At 38.1% G+C, this 17,533-nt stretch overlaps 1 protein-coding gene across 2 annotated transcripts in view; it reads left to right on the forward strand.

Annotated features, from left to right (window-relative positions):
• Window positions 1-3,077: 3,077 nt before the first annotated feature.
• CACNA2D3 (calcium voltage-gated channel auxiliary subunit alpha2delta 3) overlaps window positions 3,078-17,533 on the forward strand; it is a 457,261-nt gene continuing 442,805 nt past the window's right edge. For both annotated transcript variants that reach the window (XR_009726818.1, XM_061362402.1), the window contains exons 1-2: window positions 3,078-3,891; window positions 4,500-4,581. Coding sequence is in view for 1 of the 2 variants with exons in the window: in XM_061362402.1 (XP_061218386.1) it covers window positions 3,779-3,891; window positions 4,500-4,581 (195 nt within the window). In the remaining variant the exon portion in view is untranslated. The remainder of the gene's footprint in view (window positions 3,892-4,499; window positions 4,582-17,533) is intronic.

A 17,533-nucleotide genomic window follows, 5' to 3' on the forward strand; every position in this document is an offset into this window, starting at 1 on the left:
CATGTAGCCTGTGTTCTCCACTTGAGCCTTTGTGTCAAATCTCATGTTACTTTTTGCCCTTGACCTGTAGGTTGTTTTTTTTTCTGGGGGGAAGAAAAGGGAGGGGAGGTTGTATTGTTTTGGCAGACACCCCCACCCCCCCTCTGCCCCCAGTCCCTTGGTTATTCGCCTCAGTGTGGTCCACTGCAAAAGCTTTGGGGATTCATCAGCTTTCTCTGACTGTACCTGTGACTTTCTGTCGCAACACTCCATTCATGTGTCCAAATTTTACTTCTGCTTTCACAGGGAAAACAGACTCTTTAATTTTCTAAGAGATACTAAAATGTGGCATTGTACGTGATCATCAAAGACACAGCAAGAGATTAGATGCCATTTTTATCCCTTTAAAAATAGGGGGCTGGGGTCAATCCAACGTAATACATTTGTATGGGGAGCTCTGCTTCTGAGACCACTGGCATGTAACTTGCCTACATTTACTGCTGAGATGCACTTTGGTTTTAGGAGTAAGTTTGTTAAACTCATAAACATTTTCCTTCTCTGATCAGTTATCTATATGTATGTGTTTTTCTAGCAGGACCACTACTTAAAGATTCTTCAGATTTGGCAGTTACCTTATAACAGCATAAGGACATGATAGAAATACCACATTCCTTCCAAAATATAAATTCATTGCTATGCTGCTTTGAAACTTATCCTTCTTCTGATTTTGCTCCAGGATGTTACAAGATTTATCAAGTAATGAAGCACACTGCTGTATCCCCAGTTTATACTGGGCTTGAACCTTTAAGCAGAACTTACCATTTCTTTTTTGTATTTGTTTTACTTGGTGCAAATGCAAACCATGTAGGGAAAGTTTCTGTGTCATTGAGGATAACATAGGCAGAAGAGTGAAGTTGCATTTGAGCGTGATATCTTGACTGCAGTGATCTGCATACCAGGAATAGTCGGTAGTGGTCAGGCCAGGATACAATAGTTTGGCAGAAAGTGTTGTCGCTTCTGGTGCTTCATGTGAACGGGTTGTATGTGATAAAGCCCTCCTATAGTACAGGTTTGCTTTTCATTCACTGAATTATTAAGAGAAACAAAACTGCATGAATGTAACAGCTGTGCATTACTGAAAGAATCTGAAAGCACTCTATGGCGTAATGCATACAAATGTTCGTTAGCTCAAAAGGAGGTGGCCAGGCTTGTACTGTGTCAGGTATCAATTTCTGTTTCAAGTGAAAAGTGCTGCTTTTTTTTCTCTTCTCTGAGATTAGCCATAGTAGAAATAGATGTTCTGTATTAAATGTGTCCAGTTATACATGCCAAAGGCATAAATTGTAGATTTATTATATAATCAAATGTGTAATAAATGTAAATAAAGTCAAGGTTTGACAGGTGACTTTATTATATTTTCTTTCCAATGGTGATGGTATTAATACCTGTTAAATGTCAGGTCTTTTGAATTCAGGCACAGTGTATATACTTTCAAAAAGTTTCTAGGGCTTTCACTAATTCTTTGAAGATTGAAACTGTTAAAAACTGCTACTTGTCACTTTGGCACTGTTAACTTGAAGCGCGTAAGGATCTGTGTTAATGTAAAAACAAAGTTTGAGTCCCACAGAATTAGCCTTATGAAAGTCCTTCCTGGTATTGTTTAGCATGTGAAAAAGCTAAACAGCAGCAGTAGTGAGGCAGCCCACTATTCGTTTTTATTCCTACGTTTGAAAAGATTCTGTTGTTTATATAATATGTTCAAAGGGGCACATAATTAATTATATATGGTTAGTCAACCATGTGCATTTTTACATTTCTGCCTGTAGGTAGGCTGAACATCTGGAGACACTGTAGTGTACTTAAAGTACTGCTTAGAAAATGTACAGTAACAGCACAGGTACTAGGACTTTCAAAATGGTTGATGAATACACAAAATAATTGTCCCTTTCAACAGGATTTTCATTATTGCTTTCACATGATGGTAACAGTGCAGACAGAAGTATGATCTATTTACTGGTGGGGATGGGTAGCGGGTGGTGAAAGTTGCAGTGTACCACGCTATGTTCTACCCCGTTTCCCTAGGGTAGCCTTTCTATCTTTAAACCTCGCGTTTCTTCTGAGAAAGCAGAAAGCTTTTATCAGCCAGGTGTTCAATGGAGCTTTTGCTATTTAAAGCCAACTGTTCAGTGCTCTTAGAAATGTTACTGTGGAAAAAAACCCACAGGTACTACATATCTAGCTTCAAGGCACAAAGTGTTAAACAGGGCAAGAACAGTATACAAAGAGTGAATATTTTAAGGTGTTGATGCTAACTACAGAGGGAAGAAACTGAAATTCTGGAGCGGGCACAGGAGCTGTATTGTATGATGCAAGGATGACTCAGCCCGTGCTCAGATCATCTCCAGGTCTTGCCGTACTTATTTACATTAAAGTTCAATTGCTATTTTAAGTCTGTGCATTTAGTTGAGAAGGTGGTGAGAAACAAGCAGAGGGAGAAGAATAAAAGGAGAAGGCAGGAGGGGAGATTTTAAAATGCAGCAACAACAAAAATACCTGGACTAGTCCCTTCTACTCCTTGAGCTGCTCTGTCTCTGTGAAGGAGCTTGTAATCCTGTGTTTGCTATATCAAGGGGATTCTTCTGTGAGCACAAATTAATAATTTATTCATACGCTTGAGTCAGTTAGCCCGCATTGATTTACTTATGCTGCATCTCTCTTCATTCATAAGCCTTTGCTAGTCCGGATCTCTCCGATACTGACTCTCTGCAGCGCTCGGGCGTGGGAAGGCGGCAGCAGCAATCGTGTCTTTATGCACAAGGACGCGCTATGTAGGGCTAAATTAAATAGGTGAAAGCGACCGGAGCCCCGGACTCGCTCCGGGAGCTGCTCCCGCTCGCCGGCGATGCTGCTCCGGCAGGGATCGATCCGCTCCGCTCGCCGCCTGCCCGCCGCGGTGCGGTTCCGCGCCCGCGGAGATCGGCTGAGCTCCGGCCGCCCCCTGCCGCGCCGGTCCCTGCCCGAATTGGCCGCTCTCCGGGGGGGGTGGGGGGTGTGTGCGTGCCCCCCCCCCCCCATCCCTCCGCCCCTGCCAACCCGCCGATCCCTCCCCAGAGCAGCCCCAGGCGATGTGCAGCGCTCTCTTCTCTCCTGCCCGGCAGGGCTCAACTCCACTTTCGGCTCTTCCAGACTTTGTCTGCCTTTGCCATCCAGAGGCACCCTCCCTCTGCTCCAGCTCCTCCTTTGCCTGCCTGTCTCGGCGCTATCCCGTTAAAAGGCTGCTGCTCCTGCTCCACTGAACCAGTGCACTGGCTGACTTGATCTGGGATGAAGACTGGAGGTTATCGGCGAGGGAGAGGAGAACTCTAGGCAGCTTTCCATTTGCAAAGTGAGCAGTAATTGCAAGAAGACAGCCTCCCCAGTTGGAATCGATAGTCTGCTTTCTTGCTGCTAAGGGCACTTTGGAGCAGCAGTAGGTCACTGAAGTAACTCCAGCACACTGCTGACTGCGGAGTTGTAAAGAACTACACGCAAGTGGCTGCAGTAGCGCTGGAAAGCGCTTTTCTGTTACCAGGGACACAATAGTTTTCAAGTCATTAGAGCTTCGCTTCTGGTCCTCTCCTTCCATTACACAGAAAGGGTCCTCCTCTGGAAGGATGAGGATGGAGCTGTGATTTCTTTCAGTGTTGTTCTAGTGGAGAGGGGAAAGGTGGGGAAAGAGGCTTTAGAAGCTAAACCCCACTACTGCTGCATTCAGCTTTACCTGAATTTCCCCAAGTCTTTCCAGGCACAGAGAAGCACAATGCCAGCAAATGTGAATCTTCTTCGGGCTTTTGGGTTTTTTTTCTTCTGGACAGCTTTTAACACAGCCTTAGTGGATGTGGTTGGATCGGAGCAGCAGATCCCCTTGTCTGTGTAAGTGCTTTCATGCTACTGCTCTCAGGACAAGGATGAGAACTTGACTCCTCAAGTTCTTATCTTTTTGTATTGCAGATATTTGACTGTTCAAGGCACCTTTGCTCCTGTCAGATGTGCTTTAAGTGGTAGTCTCTAATGCGCTCAGTGCTACTTGGATTTTATCGTAGGAAGTATGTGTTGGTGGAGTTTGTGACCGCAAAGTCTTAACTTGAGTGTTTGTGTTTACTGTTAATTCCTTCTCATGTAAGAATTTATCATTCAGAACTGTTTTGCCATTTTTATCTGCTGCTTTCTTTTCAACTGATATATGCTATATAGTGCCAAAGCATGTTTCTGTACAAGCTGATTCTTAAAATTTGAACAGTGAAGGTTGGATAGGTTCATAACAGAGGCCTTACCTTAGCACAGCGTCTGGTTTGTGCTTAGACTTGAACAGCTGGGCTGATCTTTTGCTGTGCTTAGGTTTCTTAGCGAGCTGCTTAATGCAGAATTGCTAGGATCCTTCTGAGTGCAGCAGAGGCTGTTACAGTCTGTGTTGCTTGCTATGACATGTGTATTACATTTCTTCCTGTCTTTTTTTTTTTTTTTTTTTTTATCCTTCACAGTGTAAAGCTCTGGGCCTCAGCATTTGGTGGAGAGATCAAATCTATTGCAGCCAAGTACTCAGGTTCCCAGCTCCTGCAAAAGGTAAGGAATCTCTTCAGTTGTGATAAGGTTTTAACAGAGAAAATGGAGGCAGATTTAATTTTTTTGAATGAATAGGTGCTGAATATGCTTTGGTCCAAGATCTATTTTCATATTGCATGCTAGTCCCTGATTGCTCTTTGCATTGCACTGTACTATTTGGAGAGCCGTTGTTTAAACGGGTACTTCTCTGTTTGGGTAATTTTTATTTTTTATTATTTTTTTTGTTGTTATCATTAACTAGTAAAGTCCAGCACTTGTTTCTTGAAGTCTAGGCTTCACCCTAGGTTGCAGGTATTAAATCTGGTTGCTGCACTGTGATGATGCTTCTGCGTAGAAGCAGCTGCTTCTTATGAAAAATGTTAACTTCATTGAAGGAGCAGAATAGTGCACATTGTATTGTTTTCACCCTGAGCTCTATGTACGCAATTCACTGTATCAGGAGAAGGCAGCTGTACTGTTGTTTGTCATCTCTGCAGTTTTTACAATTCCATTATTCCCCCAATCATCTCAACCCAGTGCTGGGATGTATTACATCATTACAGATAAGAGGAATGAATGTGGTTATCTTCTTGCTTAGCTGCACAGCTGGGTAATAAGCTACTGAAGTATTGCAAAAACTTGAGAAATGGGTATAAGTCTACATAATTGGGGCAGAAGGTAATGAGAAAGCGGGTTTGAGTATTGGGTATATATCAAGGGATTGTGTCTATGATAATTTAAATATGTCACCTATAGTAAAGTTTTGTATTCTAGACTATTTTTACAGCAGTTACTGAAAAAAATATGAGACACTAAGGAATATGCTAAAGATTGCGATTTTTTTGTGGCATTTAGTATGTGATCCTCAGAATGCAGTATGCAAATGGGAAAACATCAGGACATTCAACCCATATGTTAAATTTCTGCAGGATTTTTAGATGTGATTTTTAGTTCCGAGCAACACATTAAATTTTTTTTTGTCTGATTACAAAGGAAATTGTTCCTTAATCTTGTAGCACTTATTTTGAAAGGCTTGTAGATGTATTAAATTATGTAACAGACAGTACATGTAGCAGCTGAACCAAAAAGCTTATGCTGTCCATGTAAAATGAAAGCAGCTGACTTAACGATTACTAAAGGCATACAAATTCCTTAAAATTATCTCTGTCTTTTCAGTGTTGTATACCCAGGACTGCAAAATGTGGCTAAGCATTCATTAAGCTAAAATACAGAGCTATTTGAGGTCTACCTTCCAAGGCCATTAAACGGCTTCGCTTAACTATACTGGGCAAACTGATTTTAATCTGAAAATCTGGACATTGAGTACTTATACTTCTAGCTCACATTCTTTAAAGTCTGCTTAGTCTTATCACATTTTTGTATGAACTACTTCCATTTATAAAGCAGATGGAGCTTTCAGTTTAGATTAGCATCTAATCAAGTATCATTAAAAGGCTCTAATTTTTTATTGGACCATAACAAACAGGTACCTTTATTTAACTTTGGAAGTGTTCCATGTGCAGCCATTTTTGTACTAAAATGGCTTTAAAACTTAAATCTACCAGATACAGATGGTCCAACATCTTTCTAGAAAAACATGGACTCTACTGTGTTTTGTAATCGCACTACAATCCACAAAGAATCCATCTGAGATCCTTAATCATTCTTCCCTTCCTCACAGTAGACACTGCTGTCATCCTTTCTGTAATGTATTTTTTTCCTTTGAAGTAGCAAGATTGCTTCCTATTGGTTGTTATAATTGTAGGTAATTGGAAGCTGTTCATTTTACCTTTTCATCAGCATCCTTTCTATTTCACTAACAAATCTGTGATCCTGTTTTTGAAGGTGGACACTGTATGTTTAGTCTAAGCTGTTTTGGTTTTGTTTCTTTCTTTTGTTACGCTATTTCATTATTGAATGAAAGAAGAAAGACAACGCAAATTTGACAGGTATTTGGAGCATTTTGATTCCTCTGTCACATCCTTTTTTCTTTTTTCTTTTTTTTTCTTTTTCTCTTCTTGTTGCAATAGTTTTAGGAACCCTCTAATGCTTTTTATTTAGATTTCCAAGTGTTTCTGTCTCTTCAAGCTTGCTCTTTCTTGCTGTTGATTGTGGCAATTGAGTCTGGATGACAGATGACTTTAACATTATCTTTTTTGTATTGATATAAATTCTAGTTCTCCTGAAAGCGTGTGTGAATAAAAACGTACCAAAGTTAAAGATTTTAAATCAGTGACAGAAAGCTCTCGTAACAATTAAGGAATGATAGCACAATAAGGCTTCTAAATGCAAATGTGGTTGGTTTTTTTTTTTCTCCCCCCTCCCTCCCTCCTAGCCAGCCATCAAGAATCCATTTGGTATTTACTGTGAGCTCTGAGTGATCACAGTCAATGTTTTACTAAAGTCAAGATTCCACTTTTAGAAGCTGTGCAGCTTCTAACATTACTGGGGAAATCCATGTTTTCCGATTGCGAATTAAGCATCATTAAACAAATGAAGATATAAAATGTGTGTATAATTATGTATCTAGGCAGTATAGATTTCTCAATTACCAGATGCTTTGTCATGCCATTAAATTTAATAAAGGCTTGCTAAATGAAAAATTAACATAAAGGTTACTTGAGTAATTTTGTTAGCGTATATAGCATATACAGCGAGCACTAATTTCAAAAGAATGTGTTGGAAATCAAGGTTCTGATTCCTAAATGTTTTACACATTGAGTCATTTGACTCATGATAAAATTTCATTGAGCAAATGAAGTCATGAGAGATACTCAGTAAAGCAAAAATTTGCCAGGTTATATTTACAAGCATTGATTTTAGTTATTGAAATTCTCAAGTCTTGCTGTATGGTGAACATCAAATGAGTAACCAGCATTGTCATCCTCTTAAATTTCAAAAAGATGTATAAAAATATTTTTGTCTCTTTTGGAAACTATTTATTTTCTTAAAAAAAAAAAAAAACCCACATGATGTTATTTTCATTGAATGTTTTATTATTTTACTATATTATGATACTCTTATTCAAGTATGTTGTTATGCCTCTTAAGAGTAAATGGGATATATGGTTTTCCAAAAAAAAAAGACTTTATATGGCACACTGTAAATAGCTCAGAAAATAATAACAATAGTTCAGTAAATAACTTCAGAAATGGTGATGAGCAAAATTAGCATTTAAAAATGTAGCATTTCAATGTTTTACTACTTACTTTCAAGGCGAAGGAAAAGCATTCAGTGTTCAGATAACGTGGGAATAATATTGTCCTATTTTCTTCTGTGTGGTTATCTGACTTACAGAGATTTTACAGTTGTCATAGATTTGGCAGGATACAAGAAGCTGCTTGGTGCTGTAGAGGCATGTATACTCTTTACCTACTCAGCAAATACTGCTGGGGCCTAAGAACTGGTTCAAATTTTAATTGTCTCTTAGGTGCTTATATTTTTTTGCCTAGGCTGTTGAAAGACCTCTGCCTTATTTGAATCTTGATGCTGCTTTAAACTCTTTTAAACACACTGATTATGTTTAGTGAATGTGAGAGTGAGTGCAGCCCACTGGCAAAGCTGCAGGCTTGAAGTATAGGATACAAAGCAAGGGTTAGGTACCAGGAAGATACTTACTTCAGTTGCTCCAGTTAGAATTTTTGAGGAACAAGCTTTGGGGAATGCTATCGTTCCCATTACAGTGTCCATGATAATAATGTGTTTTCACTTCCACACTGTTGCAAAACAGTACTAGTAATAAAATGGTAGAAAAAAATGCAGGTAATTTGCCTTCTGTTAACATTAAAAATAATTGCTGCTGCACACGGAAGTTTTTCTAATATCAGTGAAGTGTCTGCTTCTCTAAAAATGCAGTGTGGTCTCTACTTTCTCAGACTTCTTTTAGAAAGACTATTTTTTAAAATAACTTTTAAATATTTTGAGCTTTTATAATTCTTGAATTGGTCCTGAATAGTCAATATTATTTGATTGCAAATGTAGGAAGAGTTTCTAACTGAAAAGGAACTTTCATTTGTTGGTTCTGCCATAAAGGTTTCTTACTGAAGATAAGCTTGTTTTAAGGCTCCCTCAGATCTTTCTTATGTAAGTTGTCCGAAGGAGTCTAGGCTTTTACGCAAGCACTGACTGCCCTGGTCTCAGCAGTCTGTAGTCTGCATCTGTTGGCTTCTTTCAGCAAATTCTACCTTGTGTTAGGACTTGTGAAATCATATTATTTTCTCAAAGCAGGTTTTTCAAACAGTATAGCATTCCTGTTTTTAAGGGTTCAGAAGTGCATTTTGTCTTACTGACTAGATTTGTTGCTGTATCTTTTCAGTTTCTTAGAAGTATGGAAGTGCCAGTGCAGAACTAATACAACAGGGTGTGATAGATCAATTACGATTCAGCTGGTGTATCTAATTCATGCAGTACATCTATCTTTAGTTTTAAACTGTATAATAGTTACTTAAATTCTTAAAAGTTTAGTCCAATCATCTTGATGTTGATTGCTTTTCTTTTATTCAACATTATATTGGTTTTGGTCTTCGTAGGCTGATTCTTCTTTGCTCAGGACACTGCAAATACTGCTTAGAAGGAAGGGTCAGTAGGTTTGAGGCATGCAGGTTAAAGGGTAGACATGGATTAGCTTATTACATACCAATTTAAACTTTAACTGAACAATTTTTAGAATAGTAAAGATAATACTGATTTTTTTCCTATGAAAAACTGGTGAAAATGACCAAAACCTGCAGACATGACTATGATTTAGAAAGAAACACAAAGCAACAACCCATCACCACCCACTGCAAAAAAACCCAAGAGCAACCTGCTGCCCCTTCCACAACAAGAACAACAGAACCAAAACCCAAACTCAAAAACCCCATCAGCTAGGTAAATGGTATAGAGTTTACCAGAAGCTCTAGTCAGAGTCAATTCATTATGACACAAACTCCTGAAACCTGGATTGTGTAAAATGTGTCTTCTAGCACAGAGTTAAAATCAAGCATTAGGAAACCCAAGAATCTTAAATCACTTGAATTGCAATGATTAATGCAAGTGATGCTTTGGAACTTGTGGAGCTTGAACCACCTTCCCCTTAAACTCTTACAGGTTTTCATACTACAAGGTTATTCTCTGTGCCAAACTAGTTATGGACCATTTCAGTGTGTTTGGTTAAGTATTTAATGTTGTTAGCTGCAGACATAAAACTGTCTTTTAGATAGATATTTTAATTTTTCCTTGTTCAAGAAAAAATATAATTACACACTGATCCTCTATGAGTGTATTGGATGGAAAAACCTGCTGGGTCCAATACTAATTTTCCAGTAACATCTTGACCTGTAGAAGAAAGTATAACAGTGCTATCAAACCTTCAGTAGCGTGATCTCTCTTTCTCAAAAACAGTGTAATTTTCCTGGTTTCTTTGTAACCAAGTTCTGCCTTCTCTGGAGGTATTGTAGAATTTCTTCACCTTCAGTAGAGTTAGAACTACATCCTGGATGATCGATGGCCTTATTCTCATCTTCTGTTTGAATGTTATGGCAAGAGTAATCATTTCTTGGTGTTGTTCATGTTTTTAAAATGTAGCCTAAATCAGCCTGAATATCAATCTTTATATTTTATATTTATCCTTAACTAAAAGGAAAGCCCTGTTTAAGCCATGGTGAATTTATGCTGTTCTGCCACCAGCACTTTATATTTTGCAGTATTTTCTGCTTTCTGCATTTTGCAAGCACAGCGTGATCCTCTTACTTGTATTATTGAAAGTAACTTTTTAGTATGTAATCGAAATGTGAGATGGCTTCAGTAAGTTTATGATACGTGCATTACATTTTTTGTAATGTTTTTAATATGGAAATTATTGAGTGGACAATCTAGCTAGGAAACACCAGATCTTGAAAGGAAATGAATGCTAATTCCTTTGCTTAATGCATTTATGGTTAGTTGCTTTCACATCCTGTATTGGGAAATGCTTACATTTCCAGGTTAAAAGAGCCAGTCTCCATGCAAATTATCTTGGCAGTGAAGGTACGTAGAGCCATGAATAGATGCTGCGTTGTAGTGGTGATTCACTTCTAGGCAACTGCTAATCAATACTCTATGCTTTCAAATGTCATTATTGTTCTGTAATGTACAGTTTTTTGTTGCTGATAATAAGTGGTTATACATTGTCAACACAAATTATATATTGATAGGATAGATTGTATCATAGGTTGCTGTAGAAGCTCCACTGTAAGGTTTTCATGAAATACTAGAATTAGTGTGTTGTTCCCATGAAGTTCCATTTTGCTGTTCCTACGTTATGTATGTTATATACATATCTATGTATATTATTGCAGAGTTGCATGGTCATTTTTGTAATCTTATTTAGCATCTGCGCAGTTCACTTGTAAAGCTTGAGCATTTTATCAGAGTGAATGACAAAAGCATTGCAAGGTATGTATTTAAAAAGGAAGGAATTTAGTGCAAAACCACTTTTCTTTCATTATAGTTGGAGAGAAGTTGGAAGCATCTTGCAAGCTTTTCCACAGTTGCTGAATCCCAGGGAGAGATACTAGTATGCTGTATGTATGAGGATGATAAGACATGAAGAGATTGTGATTGGTAAAGAAAGACAGAGTTGTACTCATAGGAGTGTACAGATATTACAACAAGTGTATTAAATTTAATCTGGGAATAAAATAGTAGATAGTACAATACAGAGTACAGGAATTAAGCTGTTATAGAAGAGTTGGCTTCATGCAGTCTTTAGCAGCATCTTAGCTGTAGCCAGAGCATTTTGGATTGTATTAATAAGCTAAACTTGAATTGGCAGTAGACAGAGTAGAGTTTGGAAGAAAATTATTTCTTTAGCTGGACAAAGGCAAAATATGGCTGTTTCATCAATCGTGCTCTTTGAGAATGAAGGGAGAAACAGATTTAAATTTATAGTAAAGCTAGTGTTAGGTGGTTAAATGTGTGCTTGAAATTACTTGGATTCAAATCTTGGACAAGTCTGTTGGTGTGGGGGGTGTGTTTTTAAATGTATCTTCAAAATAGGAATGCCTGAGCAACACCCAGTGCCAGGCAATTTTCAGGAAGGAGATGGTGGTGGAGTTGGAGGAGGCGATGATGCTATAGTGAAAGGTAGAAATACTTAATATGCTTTTCTAGATGCTTTGTAGAGGAATATGATTTTCATCTTGTGCACATGAGTTCAGGTTTGTTTCCTAGAAGATACCTAACATAGGAAAAAGGTGGGTTTTTTTTTTTTTCTTCCTTTTTTTTCCCCCTCAGAAGAGTGTTTCAAGCTCTGTGAGAAAGCAAATTACCTTAGCAAGAATTTTGGTGGCAGAGATGGGCAGAACTGTTGCTTCTTCTCATAGACTAATTTATGTAAGTAGATTTATGTCTTCTACAGATACGTTCAGAGAGACTGAACTTTTTCTCTAGCTTCCTGTTATGCTTGAGGTGTTTCCTTCCTCCACCTGCTGTCAGATGCGTCCATCATAACCTGTTATGGATGTGTCAAGTTCTGACACTGATTTGCAGAAGTCATCAGAGGAAGTCAGAGACTCTAGGTGTTCTTGTTACTTCTGCTGTCTGTGGCTATTGTGAATATACTGAGGGGATCATGAATGTTTCACCTTCAAAGATTCATCTGATCTGATGCATTTTACCTGCTTCCCATTTATGCTGTATGTTCTAGTGAAATGGCTGGTGTGGCTATCTTTAATCTCTGTAGAGAGCTGAGAATTGTCTGGGAACCTCATGTATGATAAAGCATATGTCAAATCCATATTTATGAGACTAGAAATGTTCTAAACCATAGAAACTCCTAAAAGTAAGATATTTATGTCACAGAGATAAGGGACACCCAGTCCCAAATTCCAAAAACCCTTTCAATGTCTGATGCAGACAGGTATGCTGTGTGAAAGAGACAGTCTTAATAAATTAAGGTAGAAAATTGGAGGTGGTGGTGGTGGGAGACCCAAAGTAAAAAATAAAAAAAAAAAAAAAAAAAGCTTTTCCTTTTGTACTGAAAAAAAAAAATGTGGAAAAATGTAAATGGAGCAGTGGAGAGGGAAGAAAGGAAGAAGAACTAGGTCTGTTTCACTGGACAGTGATATAGTGCTATGAGCCAAGCTGTGCTTGAGCATAACTAGTAAAAACCTTGAAATATTGCAACGTTCTTCACCTGCAGAAAACCAGGAAGAAGAATAAATGTGTTCTCTATATCCCTGGTAGATGAACAAGAACTGGTCTTTAAACAGAAGAATTAGGTTTTCTTACCATCAAAATGATGGTAAGAATAGTGTGGAAACCTTCCGTGGTGCTTTTCAGAACAGGTTACCTGTTGCTAGATCTCAAACTGCCTTATGTTAGGAAGATGAGCTACATCATCTTTTGGACTATAGTAATGAAAGTAATTATGTTTATTCTTTGATGTCTATATCAATACACTGTTAAGTTTTGTGCCTTTATCTCCTTAAGACACAGCTGGGCAGTCCTTCAACTTTTAGAACAGAAACAGGTTCTAAACCACTGTCACTATTGCAGTTCAGGTTGGCCAGGTTGGCTGAACTTCCCCCCTTTTTGTTTCCACTCCCCTTTATAAGCAATACAATCAAATTATCTTATTAAAATATATGGTTTTGCTATTGATTTGTAGAAAAACTCTAAGAACTTGACAAGAAAGTTTAAATTGACAAATAGGCATTCTTTATTATGGTGATGGGAGACACGGGGGATAGCTCCTCCAAGCGTGTCCTGCTTAAGCACCAGACAAGCTGTGATTAGATAATTATTAAACATATATATTCGTTACATGCATATTCATGAAGCTATTTATGCATTACATCATACCTCCAGAAAATTCTTCCAGCATACGCACAATAATGTGGTAGTGGTCTTTGTGACCCGGGGTGGTCATTTCTTCATTATCTTCCTCTTCATTGCTTCATCCTTTGGCTGAACTTTGGAATTGGCCAGACTTGTCCATTTGCCAGCTCATTGGTTCTAACTGGTTTCCCTGAACAGTAACTAAAGAGTTCTCTTCCTTGCCATTGTTATAGAGTCCATCTGGGGTCCAGGTCGCTTAGTTGCAAGCAAAATGTTTGTTCTATATACAATGAGCTATCCTTCATTCTGTCTTTCTTGTTCTTTCCCCATCTCACTATAGAAGGAGAAATACATTAAATATAACAGATGCAGTCTTCATGTATATGACTTGAGGGCCCACAACCACATGGTAAGGCTTCAACAGAGGTTAGCTTTTCAAGATGTCCCAATGTGTCATTACATTAAGTGTGACTATGAAGCTTGTAGGTAATAGAGCTCTGCTAGGGTTTATAAGATAGTGTGATGTTCCAATAACAGAGAAGGAAATGGTTGATTAGATGCAAACTTCTGGATTATTTGCTATGTACCTGCCACATGTTCTAGTGCTTTGTTATCAGCAATAGTTAGTGTTCAGTAAAGTTTGTTCTTCTCACTCTTGAGAAGAGTTCTTCCAAAGTATTACTTTGGGGGAATTTTTGGTATTTTAGGAAGAGCCTGTTTGGTTGGTTGGATAGGGTTATCAAGGCATATAGGTTCTGGCAATAACTCTTAATCAGGAGGGTGTTTGACAGGTGGTTGTTTCTAGCCATTTGTTCTGTCTGTCAGGATTCCTTAAAGAACTGTAAGAAGTTAAACTGATACATTTCATTGAAGTGATCAAAACAATTTCTAAAATATTAGAAGGCATTCTCTGTCAGAGCACTTGCATCTACTCCTGTTTTGCTTTTGCCTTCCTTAATTTGACATGTTGTTTTATTGTTGCCTTTGTCTCTCTCTGCCTGTCCTCCTCTTTCTAAACCACCTTATTTATCTTATATTTGAATCTTACTGTTTTAAAATGGGCAGATGTTCTAGAGAGAAATATTTTCTTCCGAGACTGATGTCAAATGTTTTGCATAAATCAGTTTGCAGTAAGGAGTCATTGAAAAAGACTATTATTATTATTTATCCTTCAAACTAGGTTATGAGATCTTAAAGCACCCAAGGCAAGGAAGTAGACAATGTAAGAAAAAATTGTTCTCAGGTTCATTAACAAAACAAATCATACGGTGAACTAACTTAGTTCATAAGGTTGGGGCTATAAGGTGGCAAGTGTGTGTGTGTATAATTTATTCTGTGTATTTGGGCTTAATGTGTGGATCCTGTTGATGATTTTGATTGCTTAGATTTATGAATGGCAATAGTCTCCTTATTTGAAAATTTGCTCTTAGGTTTCAGAAAAGGGCAGAAATTACTTTTGAGATTCTAATAGCCTCATCAAACATTTTCCATTGGTGTACTCAAAATACGGAGTTGACAGGCTTCCCTGAATTTTGTGCAGCTGGCAGATTACGTATTATGTTAACACTGTTCGTCTGTAATGTGCAAGTTGAGTAAATCTCCTCTCATTAATTTTCTTCTGAGTACAGTGATACTGAATTAAAAAATATAATTGTAATCTTATAGCTGAGACTTTTGAGTTTGTTACTAATGACTCAGCAAAAGTGGTTCTGGGAAAAAAAATCTCATTTTATACAACTGTCTTATTGTCTTCTGCTGTGGAACTCTGGTTTTAATAATTTCTGGAATCACAGAATAATTCTTCTAAATCTTTTAGAATGGTATTTTAACTCAAATTCCTGCACAAAGCAAAGTCAATGCTGAAATCTGCACAGGTTTCTTGGGCCCCTGTTGAATCTGATCTTCAGAACCTTTAAGGACAGAGATACTGTAACCTCTTCTTTGTTCGAATGCTTGCTTCTACTCTGGATGAAAAGTTACTTAAGCTGGAGCTTTGCATTTCAGGGTATGACTGCTGTCTGTCACTTCCATGAATAGCCTTGGTTCATCTTCTCTGTAACCTCCTTGTAGGTGTGGAAAGGCATGACAGTGAGTCATGGCAGGCCTCTCTTAGGTCCCAGTCATAGACAGTTTCATACCATCTGCTTAGTTGCGTCATCAGGTCTCAACACGTTCTTTTCTGACCCGTTCTTTAAAATAGCTTGCACTCACAGGCTCTTAAACTGAACTTTCTGATTTTTAGTATTCAGATGGACTTTTTCCCCCCACAGACACTCCTGTTCTCGCAATAGGAGTATGTAACTGCTCTCATAACTATGAAGTCTCAAGAGTAATTTCCACTCAGTCGATTGCACAAATGGGAGAAGGGTGGTGGCTTTTTTTTGGTGTATTTTTATTTGTCATGGTGACACAGGAATTTCTCTTCTAATCCAGGGCTGAACCAAACCCTTTAGCTCACAGTTGCTGCATTAGCCATTTTCTTTTACTGTCTTTAGCAGATACAGTATCTTAAGTGACATCAGTGTTGAACAGAAATACTTTGTCAGCTGATAGGTTTTATGCCTTACTGTCTGTTTTTACTTCTACAGTAGTTGGCAAGGAGCTGCTTGGTGCTTTTACACACTAACAAGGATTTGACATGCTTTACTGAAAAGCAGAGTCCAGTTTACGCAATCATAGTATCTCTAGCCTGTTTGATCAAAGCACTTTAAAAGTGCTATTTGGAAGGCATTATGAAAACTTTGGTGAGGGCCACTGTAGTTCCTCTTGTTCCTCTAGGTTATATTTTAATATTTGGCTATTCAGTATATTCTCAAGATTTGTGTCAAGCTATCTAAGTTGCTCATTTTCAAGACAAAAAAAAAAAAGGTGCCTAATACTGGGTATTAGAATTTTACATTGGGAACACATAATTGGTCACAAAATCAGATAATTATCTTTTAAAGTGACAAAGCTTCAAAGACAAAAAGCAGCAATATTCAAACTTCAGCTTTACCTTGAAGCTAAATGACTATCATTTTATGACAGCTGTGCAAAACGTATGACTGCTGAGCTGTTTGTACATGATGCTATCGTATTACATTAATAGAAATTTTCACTGATAATGAAAACTGGTAGGAGGCAAAGAGTAAAGATTTATGTTATGACTTGCAGCCATTGACTATCTGCATCCAACAGATTTATTGCCCCCTATGCACATCATTCCTTTTACAGTATCTTCTGCCATTTCTTCAATAAAGTACAAGAATGATGATGATATAGATGGCATGACATAAAAGAAGTGAAAACTTGAGTACTCACTTCACATTTCAGATTTCCGCCTGTCGTTACCAACTGCAGTGCAATTTTGCAGTAAAAGTAGAGATGAGTTCTGACACCCCTGGAACTTCCAGTGAAAAACTTTTGCGGGTGGAGTATGAAAGAAAATAGGAAGTTTTCTGGTGGCCAGCTGGCAGAAGACTGAGATTCTGATGTATCTGGCTTCTTAAATCTGTGATAACTTGCTTAATGATCTGCTTAAGTCATGTAATCTTGGTGGCCAAAATTCAGTCAAGCACTGAAGTATGATATTAATTTAACCTGTAATGTTACACATGCAGATCTGGCATGTGTGGTTGATAGGATTTCATCCAGAATGCCAGAAGCCTTGAACTGAAAGTTAAAACTGTAAACAAGATTCCTCCCCACCTGCCACATTGGCCCACCAAATAAAGACATCTTTGCGTAAGTTTTCCGTGTAGAATGGGCCTATCAATACTGCATTTTTCCTTAAATTTTTAAACTTTCAAATTGTTTGGATCAGGAGCGACACTTTTTCTAGAGTGTTTAGCATATGGAGAGGATCAGGTGGTGAAGACCAGCATATCCATATGCTGGTGAGGACGAGCATATCCATTTACCTCATGGATATTGAGGTAAAGCAAAGTACCTGGAATGGATCAGCTCTGAGAGTTATAAAGCATTAATTTTACCACACTTCTAAAATAAGGTTTATTTCACTACTGGGAAGATAAATGGTTTCATGTAACAGTCCCGAATAACTAAAAAATTGATGGAAACCCTCTTTTTTCTGTTGTTGGTATTTGGTATCTGTAGTTGGCCATAAATCTCCATATGGTATTGTGCTGGCAAGAGCAACTGAAAATTCTCTTGTCAGAGAATGAATCCTACTTAG

This window comes from Neopsephotus bourkii, unplaced genomic scaffold (assembly GCF_033783945.1).
Source record: "Neopsephotus bourkii isolate Nb327-2 ecotype Australia unplaced genomic scaffold, CSIRO-AGI_Nbou_v1 NB_1120, whole genome shotgun sequence".
Taxonomy (NCBI): domain Eukaryota; kingdom Metazoa; phylum Chordata; class Aves; order Psittaciformes; family Psittacidae; genus Neopsephotus; species Neopsephotus bourkii.